This window comes from Lactuca sativa, chromosome 6 (assembly GCF_002870075.4).
Source record: "Lactuca sativa cultivar Salinas chromosome 6, Lsat_Salinas_v11, whole genome shotgun sequence".
Classification (NCBI taxonomy): Eukaryota; Viridiplantae; Streptophyta; class Magnoliopsida; order Asterales; family Asteraceae; genus Lactuca; species Lactuca sativa.
In genome coordinates this window covers 179,588,253-179,601,099 of record NC_056628.2, presented here as the reverse complement: position 1 = coordinate 179,601,099, position 12,847 = coordinate 179,588,253, and the positions used below count along the sequence as shown (strand labels likewise).

Sequence of the window (12,847 nt, the reverse complement as noted above, 5' to 3'; positions counted from 1 at the left end):
TATGTAAGCCCGACATTAACAACATTTGCTACCCTAAAATGACAAAAACATACACAGTGATCAGTGACATGCCCCTTCATGACATGTTAGTCCACACATAGAAACGAATATTCACATCATTAAAATTTGGCAATAATTTAAAAATAAAAAAACAAAAAGTAAATGCATGATGAACAAAAATATATACCAATACGCTCTTATATATACGTTAAACATGATTGTAATAATATTCATAGGCAAAACGTATTTATGTTTATAAATACATATTTTTGCATCTTAAACCGTATAAATAGGCAAAAAAACCCATATATAAATGAAAAGACATTTAAAAAAATGTTTTTCCTGCATTAAGATGTATAATAAATATAAAAAACATACTTAAAGTAAAAACATAAAAGATTTATAAACATAAGGGTTTTCTGTGAATTTTATTTTATGGGAACTGCAAACCTCTATAAAAACAAGTAACAAAGACAAATGTAAAAAAATAACTTACAAAATTATAAGAATGGTTCCTATGTTATGTCACAACTCGTAATTTTGGTCCAAAAAGGTTTGGACTAGCACAGGATGTCAAAATTTTTCATTTTGTTGCAAGTTTGGTCCAAAATTTTAGAAACTTTTTATAATGACGGATTTGCCCATTATTATTATATTTTCCAATTTTCTTTTATTATAACAATTAAAAATAAAACAAACATAAAATCTCTCTCACTCTCTCTCACACACACTCTCTCTCTCTCTCTCTCCGATCATCTTCAAGAAAACGACACACACAAACACTCATCTTGCACCTTTTTATCACCTAAGATGAAAATTCCAACTGAAGTTGCACCTATCAAGTACAACCAAATACCCACATTCCTATCAATCTTTGTTAGATGCAGTCAATCATGGAAATCTCACTGGTACTCTTTCCTCCGAAGTTGCACCTTCCAGTCTGTTCTTGAATCACCAGTTGACGAGGACGCCATGTTATCAATCTCGACATCTCCAACTGCAATCTCACCGGCACTCTCTCCTTCGACATTGGTCCCCTTCACAAGCGGAGATCGAACCACAAACTATCTCAAGCTGCAAACGAAGATGTTGATGATGTTGTTCCATATTTGAAACGAGGGTTTGCAAGCTTAAAGAAGAAGGACGACTGCAGAAAGAGGATGACGGATCTGGTGGTCGTTCGACGACAGCTCAAGCCGAAGAAGGACGACCATCGCTTTTTCATATTCGTCTTTCAGATCAACCACAAACGTCGTTGTCTTCGATAGTTTTCAGATTTGGAGAGTTGTAGCCTTGAGGCGAAGGATAACTACAAAAACTTGTACTAAATTTTAAATGAATCTACAAAAACTATGTTTGGGAGAAGACAATTGATTGAAACTTCAGATCTTGGTTATGGATTTTGAGGGAATGGAACGTTAACTCGTCGTGAGAGAGAGAGAGAGAGAGAGAGAGAGAGATTGCATTTTTTTCTGTTATAAAAGATAATAAAAGTAAAATAGAAAAGACAAATTTTCTTTTTTTATTTTTCTTTTAATTAGAAAAGTATTTAAATAAATAAAAGAAACTGAAAAACAAAAAAGTAAGGGCAAAATCGTTATTATGAAAATTTTAATAACAAATTAGACCAAACTTACAACAAAATGAAAAGTTTAGATGTCTGGTTCTAGTCCAAACTTTTTTGGACCAAACTTACGAGTTGCAATTTTGTCTTTAATATACCAAAATTCGAAATTTAAGCCATGGCTTTTAAAAAAGAATTTTATATAAATATCCCATCGTTATACATTTTTTTTTGTAACTTAAACAAACATTCAAAATGTTTAATATTTAAAGTACAAGTAATGATATTATCCATATCGTCAGATATTTAAATATTAGATCATCATCATCAAGAAAATAGGATTTTCATCATAAAAAATGTATCATCTTTTTATTTAATAAGTTTCCAATAAAAATTTATCTATTTTCTGGTTAACAACTTAACATAACATTAATTGCATGATATTATAAGAATGATATTAGTTCATAACTTTATAATTGCAAGATATTTGTTGGTTAACAACTTAATATTAATTTCATTCGCTTTATAACATGTTTAAACATTAGTCAAATATGGGCATTAAAAGAATATTTATTGGTGATTGGTGAAATTATATATGTTCGGGTCGGATCCTCTTATCAAAACCCCCCCAAAATCTACCCGTTCCAACGTCTTTGCCCTATAAAACCTAATTCAGGGCTCTCCCCAATTCATCAGATTCACAGACAGAATTTCAGTCTGGATTCCCAAATACACATTTCTTTCTCCCTCACTAGTATTATTGATCTACGGACTTTGAATCAGCAATTTCGTACGTACAACAGGTGCGTATATCTTTCCATAATCATATATAGAATTTGTGTATTACTTAGTTGATTAATCAGCTTGACATTCACAAGAATTGTGCTTTAATCACTTAATCCTTCTTCGATTACGCCTCCCCCTCGCTAAGATGATTAGGATTTTAGAACTCAGATCTAAATATTTTTAATTGTTTCTGTCTCTGTTCCAATTTTAGGTTTTTCCTTTATGGCGGGGGTACAACTGAAATGAATTTACCCTATTTATTAGAAGTAGGTGCTATCATTATTGTCTTTATGCATCTAATTCAATTGTTCAATAATGTGATAATTTAGTGTGCTAGGGTTGTTTACGCTGTGATATGCATATACTGTGTACTCCAATTGAATGTGATAGGGGCATAGGGCTTAGGAGTTCAAACTTGTTTTGATTTGGGGTTTTATAAATCAAGCTAGGCATTGATTTCACTTATATAAATTTGTTCATATGGTCATCCGTCTAGGGTTATGGCATTTACAATGCTCTATTGCTAATAAAATTCTATGGTACTTTTATTACTGTCATGCTGTTGTATGCGTCTGTATTACTTTTTGAGGGTGTAAAGTTTTATAGTACTCTGCTTGCAGAGTTTTTGGTTTGCGTGCTAACCTGTTTATGAGTACATCTGTACATGCCTCGTATTCTTGCATAAATTTATGTTTTCCTTACCTTAATCTCATTGAAGGTTCTTTTTTTTTCCCCTTTAATTTGCTTGCAGAACCTATTTTGTTTGCGTTTATTTGAAAGATTCAAAGGTTTGAGGTGTTTTTCCATTAGTGAAAGGTGGATCTGTTTGTGTATATGAGAAATGGGTTCTAGAGAAAAGCCATTGTTTGATCTTAATGAACCTGCTGTTGAGGATGAGAGTGACACAGTCCCCTCTACTATCAACACTTGTAAATTATCAACATCAGCATCAAGTAGTTCTCATAAAACAGTAAATACCCGTGCTTTTTCTCATGTTTCCTCTGTTTCGAGCTTTCAGCCTTTCATTCAGTCAAAAAGAGAACAACCATCTGAAGTAGGTGAAGACCTTAAAAAGGAAGCTGCTAAAAACATTTTAGAAAAGGAAGAAGGTGAATGGTCTGATGTAGAAGACCCCTCCATTAAAACCAACAGAACAAGTAGTAGTATCCCTGAAATGTCAACTTCTGGCTATGATGAGAAATCACAAACAAAAGCAACCACTGAATCTGAATCCACAGATCAAAATGATTGTAATCTAACTACAGTATCATCAAGCACATCTTCCAAGAATGAAAATAACAACCATACTTCAAAGCTTCCAATTCCAACTAACCCTGGAAAACGCCCTAAACTTGATCAACAAAAGGAAGCAATGCTAGGTAAAAAGCGTAGTAGGCAAACCATGTTTCTAAACATGGAAGATGTTAAACAAGCGGGACCCATTAAAATCTTGACCCCTAAAAAACACAACTTTCAACCACCCATTGTAACACGTATTGTGAAAGAGTCACGTCCTGTTCTTGACTCAATTAAAGAAGCAAAACCGATTGATCAATCATGCAATGAGGGTAATAACAATCATGTGGAGTCTAGTGATACAAAATCTGATTGTAATGAAAGTGATTTGAGTTCAGGACCTGTAACTCGTTCTAGAAGGACAAATAGTGGGACAGATCTTGCTGGAGAAGATAAAGATAAATTATTTTCAGATCATATTCATAGGCAGAGTTCATTCAAGCAACCTAATGATTCAAGACAGATGAAGAATCCACATATTCCTATAAAAAAACCTCCTTTAAATTTAATCACTCAAAACGATTCCAAATCACTAGTTAAAAAGCTTCCTTCAAGAAAACCAACAACTGTCACTACACTTTATCAGGATACATCAGTGGAGCGTCTTCTAAGGGAGGTGACTAATGACAAGTTCTGGCAGCATCCAGGTGTGTTTGTGTGTGTGTGTGTGTGTGTGTTTTTTTTTCTCTTCACTTTTTACCTTATGTAAAAGTTACGGATTTGGTCCTTGACTTTAATTTTTTTTCTTTGCAGTCCCTTAAAGAATTATTTGTACCCTTTTTTTGTCCCTTAAAGAATATTCTGTAGTGAATCTTACAATACGATTTGCCATTCAGGATTTGATAAAATACAATTCACAATATAAAAAAAAGTGGTTGTATTAGTTATTGAATGAATGGTAATGTTTGTATTGCCCAGGCCCACGCATAGCAAAAGGGGATCCCTGCAGCTTCATGTGATTGGGCGTTCACTTTTCACCAGAGCCTCTTCAATCGAAGAAATAAAAAAAAAAATTCGTACTTTTTATAATTAGTAGTAATGTATAACATTTTGTCACCATTATAACAATTAGATTCCCATTTTGTTTGTGGACATATTGTTTATTCGTTTTACATGAAAATAAAAATCTCAAAATCTTTTTGGACATTCAGAGGATGCGGATCTACAACGGGTCCCAGGAAGCTTTGAATCAGTAGAAGAATATATTCGAGTTTTTGAGCCTTTACTCTTTGAAGAATGTCGTGCACAACTCTACAGCACTTGGGAAGAATCAACCGAAACTTCATCTAGAGATTCACATACAATGGTTCGCATCAAAAATGTCGAAAGGCGAGAAAGAGGTAATTATTAATTATTTTCATTTCATTATATATAAATAATTAAATACACATCATATATTTAACAAATTATAAGTTTTATCAACTTTATATGATGTTACAGGATGGTATGATGTTATTCTCCTACCAACAAACGAATGCAGATGGAATTTCAAAGAGGGCGATGTTGCAGTTCTTTCAACTCCAAAACCCGGAACAGGTTTGCTTAATTTCATTAATCTATAAAAATAAAAATTATTTCACAAACCTACTAAATAAAAAAAAACCCATTTTTTTAAGCAGTTAGATTGAAGAGAAACAACGCTCCAACAAACGTGGAAGAGTCCGAGGTTATCGGACGTGTAGCCGGCACTGTCAGGCGTCATATACCAATCGATACTCGCGACCCCACTGGGGCCACCCTTCATTTTTATGTCGGCGATTCTTTCGATTCCAACAGGTTTGGTTTTCCTTTTTTTAATTCATATTTTTAAAAAGTACTTTACTCATATTTTTTTTTTTTTTTAAATTACAGTGACGATGACCATATATTAAAGAAACTACACCCTAAAGGAGTCTGGTTTTTAACCATTCTTGGTGCTCTTGCTACAACCCAAAGAGAATATATCGCGTTACATGCTTTTCGTAGACTAAATTCACAGGTTGGTTTTAGACTTTTAGTTACAATTTTTAATTTTTCCTTATACAAACTTATGATTAATTATTTTAATACAGATGCAAACTGCGATTCTTCAACCAAGCCCAGAGCAATTCCCAAAATATGAAGAACAAGCACCATCAATGCCCGAGTGTTTCACAACAAACTTTGTTGACTATCTTCATCACACATTCAACCAGCCTCAATTATCAGCAATCCATTGGGCAGCAATGCACACAGCAGCAGGAACAACAAACACTTCAACAAAAAGACAAGACCCATGGCCCTTCACCCTAGTCCAGGGCCCACCAGGAACCGGTAAAACCCACACTGTATGGGGCATGCTAAACGTCATCCACCTCGTCCAATACCAACACTACTACACCGCTCTCCTAAAAAAACTCGCCCCCGAAAGCTACAAACAAGCCACCGAATCTTTATCTTCCGAAAACGCCCCTACCGGATCCATCGACCAAGTCCTTCAAAACATGGACCAAAACCTATTTCGGACACTTCACAAAATCTGCCCTAAACCACGCATGTTAGTCTGCGCCCCTTCCAATGCCGCAACCGATGAGCTCCTCACACGTGTCCTCGAACGCGGCTTCATCGACGGCGAAATGAAAATGTATCGCCCCGACGTCGCCCGCGTCGGGGTAGATTCAAATACACGCGCGGCGCAGGCGGTTTCCGTGGAACGTCGGACCGAACAACTTTTAATGAAAAGTAGAGACGAAGTCTACGGTTGGATCAACCAACTGCGGGCCCGCGAAGCGCAGTTGTCGCAACAAATCGCGTCGTTGCAACGCCAGTTGAATCTCCAAGCGTACACGGGCCGCGCCGAAGGATCCGTGGGCGTCGACCCGGATATCCTCACCGCCCGTGACCAAACCCGCGATTCGTTTTTACAAAACCTCGCTGCGGTTGTCGAAAACCGCGATAAAGTTTTGGTTGAAATGTCGCGGTTGTTGATTCTCGAACCGCGGTTTCATTCCGGGAACTTTAACCTCGAAGAAGCGCGTGCAAGCTTGGAAGCAAGTTTCGCCAACGAGGCGGAGATTGTGTTCACAACGGTTTCAAGTAGCGGGAGGAAACTGTTCTCTAGGTTGACGCACGGGTTTGATATGGTGGTGATTGACGAGGCGGCTCAGGCGAGTGAAGTCGGGGTGTTGCCGCCGCTTTCGCTCGGTGCCGCTAGGTGTGTTCTCGTCGGAGACCCGCAGCAGCTTCCGGCGACGGTGATAAGTAAGGCGGCGGGGACGTTGTTGTATTCGCGGAGTCTTTTCGAGCGGTTTCAACAAGCAGGGTGTCCGACGATTCTCTTGTCGGTTCAATACCGTATGCATCCGCAAATACGCGATTTCCCATCGCGGTATTTTTACCAAGGGCGGTTGACCGATAGCGAGAGTGTAAAAAGTCAACCGGATGAAAATTACTATAACGACCCTTTGTTGAGGCCGTATGTGTTTTACGATGTTACCCATGGGCGGGAATCGCATAGGGGAGGGTCGGTTTCGTATCAGAATGTTCATGAGGCGAAGTTTTGCGTGAGGTTGTATGAGCGGTTGATGAAGGTGGTTGGTGGTGGTGGTGGGGGTGGGGGTGTAGGGAAGGTTACGGTGGGGGTGATTACGCCGTATAAGTTGCAGTTGAAGTGTATACAAAGGGAGTTTGAGGAGGTGTTGAGGAGTGATGAAGGGAAGGATATTTATATAAATACGGTGGACGCGTTTCAAGGGCAAGAACGCGATGTTATTATTATGTCATGTGTGAGAGCTTCGAGTTATGGTGTTGGATTTGTTGCGGATATTAGAAGGATGAATGTGGCACTTACTCGCGCCAAAAGGGCACTTTGGGTATAAATTTTGTTTCTTACCCTTTTGGAATTAAACATTTTTTTTCTTCGAATAAATAAATAATCTAGTTTTTTTTTTTTTTTTTTTAGGTGATGGGGAATGCGAGTGCTCTTGTTCAATCAGAAGATTGGGCGGCTTTAATTGCAGATGCCAAGGCGAGAAAGTGTTACATGGACATGGACTCGCTTCCGAAAGACTTCCTGGCGGCACCACCACTACCACCACCGCCACCGGCCTATGGTCCACCGCCACCTAAGTTTTCTAATTCGAGAGGCTTCATGAGGCCTAATTTTAGAAACAGACCATATGAGCATATGGGAACACCATCAGGAGATGAAAGTAAAACAAACTCAAACTCAAATTCATCAAGAAATGGTAATAGTTATCGGCCTTTTAATAAACCACCATTGGAGGACAACCATGATTGGTCTCGAGATTCATGGCAGCAATATGGGGCCCACAAGAGACCGAATCAAGCTGGGGTATTGGGAAAAAGAGACCAATGATATGATGATGTTTGTCCAAGGTTTTTTTTCAGATACTTACTGTGGGACCCAACCCAAAACCCTAAACCCAAAATTGTCATTGTACAAAGATATTGTTTAGCGGGAGGTACTTTGGTTAACAAGGAAAGGTAAAAAAAAATATACCTTGAAATTGGTTAAAAGGGCAAAAACGTCAATTTGACATAGGTGTATCTGATTTGGCGCCACTTGATCCACCAAGGGGAGTCATGGTTGGAAAAATTGTGTTAGTTGAAAGATTTTGAAAGGGGACACGTTTTTATGTTTTGTTGGGGTATTTGATGGTAGTTTTTTTGTTTATTTATTTTTTTCTTTTGGGGTTTTATAGAAAATACAAAAGATGTAGTTGAATTAGCATCTTGGGGAATTGTGGTATAAAGATTTTGTATAGAAATGGTGGTGTTGATCTTGATCAAGTGAAAGTTATTTACAAACTTGTTTTTATTTCATTGGTTTAGTTACATAGATGAATTATATGCTTTAAAAGACACTCATTTAAGGTGTTTTAATGAGTGAATGTATTTTTTGGAATAAGAGGAATGAAAGTTTAAAAGAGCTGAACAAACAAGTTCATGAAATGAGGTATTTTATATTTGTTTGTGTAATATTTGGTCGGTTTGGAAGAATTGAAAATTATTATGAATTGTTTAATATATCTCATATAAACATATTTTATCTCGTTATAAAAATGTTTATTTCTAATAGTCAAAAATATTTATTTATCATTTGGACGGTTGTTTATAAATATAAAAATTAATATACCGTTAAATTTTAAAATATGAATGCATTTAAAATATATTTAGTTATATTTAGAAAATAGAATAATAATTTAATTTTAAGTTTTAAAAAAACATTAATGTTTATGAATATTATGTAGATAGAAGTATTTCATTTCATCTAAAAAAAACATATCTTTCCCGTGTAATGAAAATTAATTTTGGAGAAGGAATCACATTTCACGATGTTTAAAAAATAAAAAATCCCCTCCTGTTTAGTTTAATCTTTTTTCGATTATGGGTTTTGATTAAATGTTATTTCAATTTCAACTATGGAACTGGTTTCCATCAAGTAAATTGAGTTTATTCTATAAAAACCTTATATTTTATATATATATATTTTTCTATTTAGACCTAATATTTGTTTTTCAAAATAATCCCAACTTTAATCTATTCTTTGTTATTTCACTAATGGATTCAGTTACTGACAGGTTATCTTATACCCTATAACTCACGAGTATCCTAAGCATCAATCACCTAAAAGAATAACTGATTTCAAAACCTTAAGTCATATTTTTGTTTTTTTTTTCTTCTTCTACACCAGATTGGATCCCTTAAAATGACTTTTTCTTCGAGCCTTAGAAACATAAACTTAGTTTAGAATAATGGAACTTTGCTATAGTGAGCAAGATTCCTCTATTTATCTGCCTTCCAAGGTTTTTTTTTCTTCACAAGATTAAGTCTATTTTCAAAGGTTATCTCGAGGCTATTTTTACAAGGTTTAATTGTATGTTTGTTTTAACATTGTACTAAGATAATTTTGCAAATAAATTACTATTTTTACCTCAAAGCTCATTTTGTCTTAAGTATTTATCAACGTTTCATAAAGTGGCTAGATAAATTTGTTTTCATGTTTTTTTCATTCCATATCAATGTTTACAGTGAGTACTAAATTTAACCACAATTACCACGAGGCCTAAGAGACCACCAAAGACACTGTTAGCACCGTAAGACAATCATGGACATTGGTTGTTCCCTATGCTTGAATGAATATGTTTATGAGAATTTTTTAATTAGACATTCCAATCACTATCAGAGATCTCCTCGTAGTTTATGTGAAGCTAATGTGACAACCCAAAAATTTCCGTTAGTTTTAACGTCGAAGTTAACGTCAAAAAGTAACGTCGAAATTAGTTACGTCAAAAATTAGTCAAATTCATCCCGAAAATATTTTTGACCGGAATTAAACCCGTTGGAATATTTTAAATAATATTCGTCAAGCGAACAAAAATTAAGGCGGTATAATTTTAAAATTTGTCGTGATTAAGGAAGTGGTGAAAAACCCGTTCGCGGTTGGTGTCAGGAGAACCTCAGCCAGGCCATAAGCTCCATCCTTTATAAGGGAGGAGTGGGATTCACTCCCACCTTTTTGCCACCTTAGACTCTCTCTCTACTTTCTCTCTCTACAAACGGGTTTTGGTCAAAAATCAACCATTCAAGCCTCAAATCGGTAAGTAAACCTCCCTAGCTTGTTGTTTAACCCTTCTATCTTGCAAATTCAGGACTTAATCTTCCGGAAACCTCAAGAACATGAGTTTACGGCCCATGAACACCTTCATGGACCGTAAACACTCATAATGGGGTTTTAATGCTCAAAAACCCTTCCAAACCACTTCCCATGCTTAGCAATGGCTTAGATGCTTACCCGAAAGGACTTAGAGCACCAAAATTGGACCAAATGGGGAGTAAACTTGAGTTTATGGTCTAAGAATGTTCTTAGACCGTAAACCCATGTGCATGGACCATAAACACTTGTTTAAGTGTCAAACTACCCCTCAAACACTTCCAAGGGCTTCCATGAACTTCCTAGGGTGCATAGAACCTTATTTTCCTTCATTTTATGCACAAAGCATACAATAATCATACCACACTTGAGTTTATGGTCCAAGAAGGTTCTTGGACCGTAAACACCCATTCATAGACCATAAACACCCCCAAAGGGTGTTAAAGTGCCCCTAGCACTTTGTATGGCTTGGATTTGGACCTAGAACTTCACATGCTTAGCTTACAACCACAAAAACGCATGATTTGGGGACTAACATGAGTTTACTGCCGTAAACTCATGAGTTTAAGGTAGTAAAATCCCCATGTGTATCTCCTTAGACCGTAAACACCTTTCCAAGGTGTTTAAGTGCCCTAAACACCTTCCTATGCCTCTAAAAGCCACTAGAACCTTACCTACATGAGTTAGAGCCACCAAACAACCAAAGGAATGGGCCAACATGAGTTTACGACTGTAAACTCATGTGTGTACGGCCGTAAACTTCTCAAGGAGTAAACCATGGACCGTAAACTCCATTTAGTGCCCATTTTGAGGAGTAAACTCCAATGTGAGTCCATACACACCTCCTATGCAACTCGGGACACTTTTAGCACTTGTAGCAAAGTGTTTTTATGTCGTAAGACATCCTTACTTGCTTAAATTAGTTATTGAATGACTAATTAGATACTTAAATGTATCATTACATGTTAAATAGGATTCGCGTGAGCGGTCAAGTCCTCACTTGACACTTAACATCCTATACCGGCACCTCCGTCGGATCCTCTTACACCAAGTGAGTTCATACCCCTGAATGAACCTTTTAAATGTTTTTACATGTTTTATAGGGGGGGAATACAAGTTAAACATGCCAGTTATCATATCAATCACATGTGATTGATAACCCGCATGCACAAAGATTTACCACACTGTAAACTGTTTTACCAAGTAGGATACTATAAATGGCTTTCTAAAAGGTTTTCACTTGTTCAAACTCTTACTTATACTGCTCTATCAAAGTTCATTTTAAACTGGTTTATGAAAAGTTTTCAAGGGATTTCTAAAGGTTTTCGAACTCATTTTACCAAAGAACACCAAGTTGTGATTTTCTCAAGAATAAAGGTTTTTCTTCCATGTTTTGATACTCTTCCTTAGTTAAAATCCTACTTGATAACGTTTTCACTTCATGATGCGTTTATACTCGTATTTTGCCTCTATTTCGCTTATACTTGTAGTCGCTCATACTTGTTAGACACTCTTACTTCACTTGTTGTCGCTTCAACTCCGTGATACACTTATATTTGATACACTTATACTTCACATTTCGGTTATTCCACGCTGTACGTTTATACATACGATTCGGTTATTCCACAATGTACGTTTATACATACGATTCAGTTATTCCACACTGTACGTTTATACATACGATTTGATTATTCCACACTGTACGTTTCCACTTGTTACACACTCAGTCGTAGTTAGATGTATGTCTGTGCTTGTATAGGTGCATATAAACAATGATTGAAGGATTTAGGAAGGCTTGTCCGCCCTATTTCCTTTTCTTCGTTTAGATGTGGTCTGGTGGGATCGGATGTTCGTCCGAAGGTCGTTTGATTCATTAGTTGTATGTTATGTATACGAGCATAGACATATAAGTTTACTCTAGTCAGTTCAGTTATGAGTCTCTATCTCTAGTTCAGTACTTACATATGAAACCCACTACCCACTATTTGGGATGCATCTTCGGGACGCGGCCTTCTCTGTCGTCTAGTTGGTAACCAGAGTCTCCTGTAGGGAGAGCGGACATTGTGTGTATAGATCTATACGGGATTGACACCCCCGCACCCTGACTGCTAGCTACAGTCCACGGCCCACCAAGCCAAGGGGTGACAAATGTCATATTTTATAGACGCTTGTAGGGCGTCTGGTACTCTAGTGTCGATTAGTATGGTTACGAGTATCCCAGGTTACCTTATAATTCATGGCTTTAAGGTAACGGTATGTTACCAGCAATTTACACTGTATGCTGGGAACCCACTCACAGAGTCACACTGTTTTTATGACCTCTCTAGCTGTATCTTTCATTTGATACGGTCTGGGGTCTGTATTCTCTGTTTTAGACCTTACTAGTTGTACCTTTCATTTGGTACCGTTTGGGGTCTGTGTCTCTCTTTGTTAGACTGAGCCAGGCGTGTCGTTTGTTTGATACTCTCCTGGAGTCTATGATTCCTTTGCCTTAGTCGACAGTCCTCACTGCTGAGGCATATGTTATTTCCCTGATTTCTCTTGCTTTCTTTAATAATCAAATTTTG

General features: G+C 36.8%; 1 protein-coding gene across 3 annotated transcripts; it reads left to right on the top strand.

Moving 5' to 3' along the window:
- Positions 1 to 2,210: 2,210 nt before the first annotated feature.
- On the top strand, positions 2,211 to 8,434 carry LOC111891400 (uncharacterized ATP-dependent helicase C29A10.10c). 3 transcript variants are annotated; one of them, XM_023887446.3, is made up of 8 exons: positions 2,211 to 2,367; positions 3,102 to 4,293; positions 4,798 to 4,986; positions 5,087 to 5,182; positions 5,266 to 5,422; positions 5,498 to 5,624; positions 5,698 to 7,476; positions 7,566 to 8,434. In XM_023887446.3, the coding sequence occupies exons 2-8, from the start codon at positions 3,192 to 3,194 to the stop codon at positions 7,980 to 7,982; spliced, it is 3,867 nt and encodes a 1,288-aa protein (XP_023743214.1). In that variant the 5' UTR covers positions 2,211 to 2,367; positions 3,102 to 3,191; the 3' UTR covers positions 7,983 to 8,434. The 3 variants fall into 3 exon arrangements, with proteins under 3 accessions (XP_023743214.1, XP_023743213.1, XP_023743216.1); XM_023887445.3 differs by having other exon boundaries at positions 5,263 to 5,422; XM_023887448.3 differs by having other exon boundaries at positions 2,215 to 2,367; positions 3,369 to 4,293; positions 5,263 to 5,422.
- Positions 8,435 to 12,847: the final 4,413 nt, after the last annotated feature.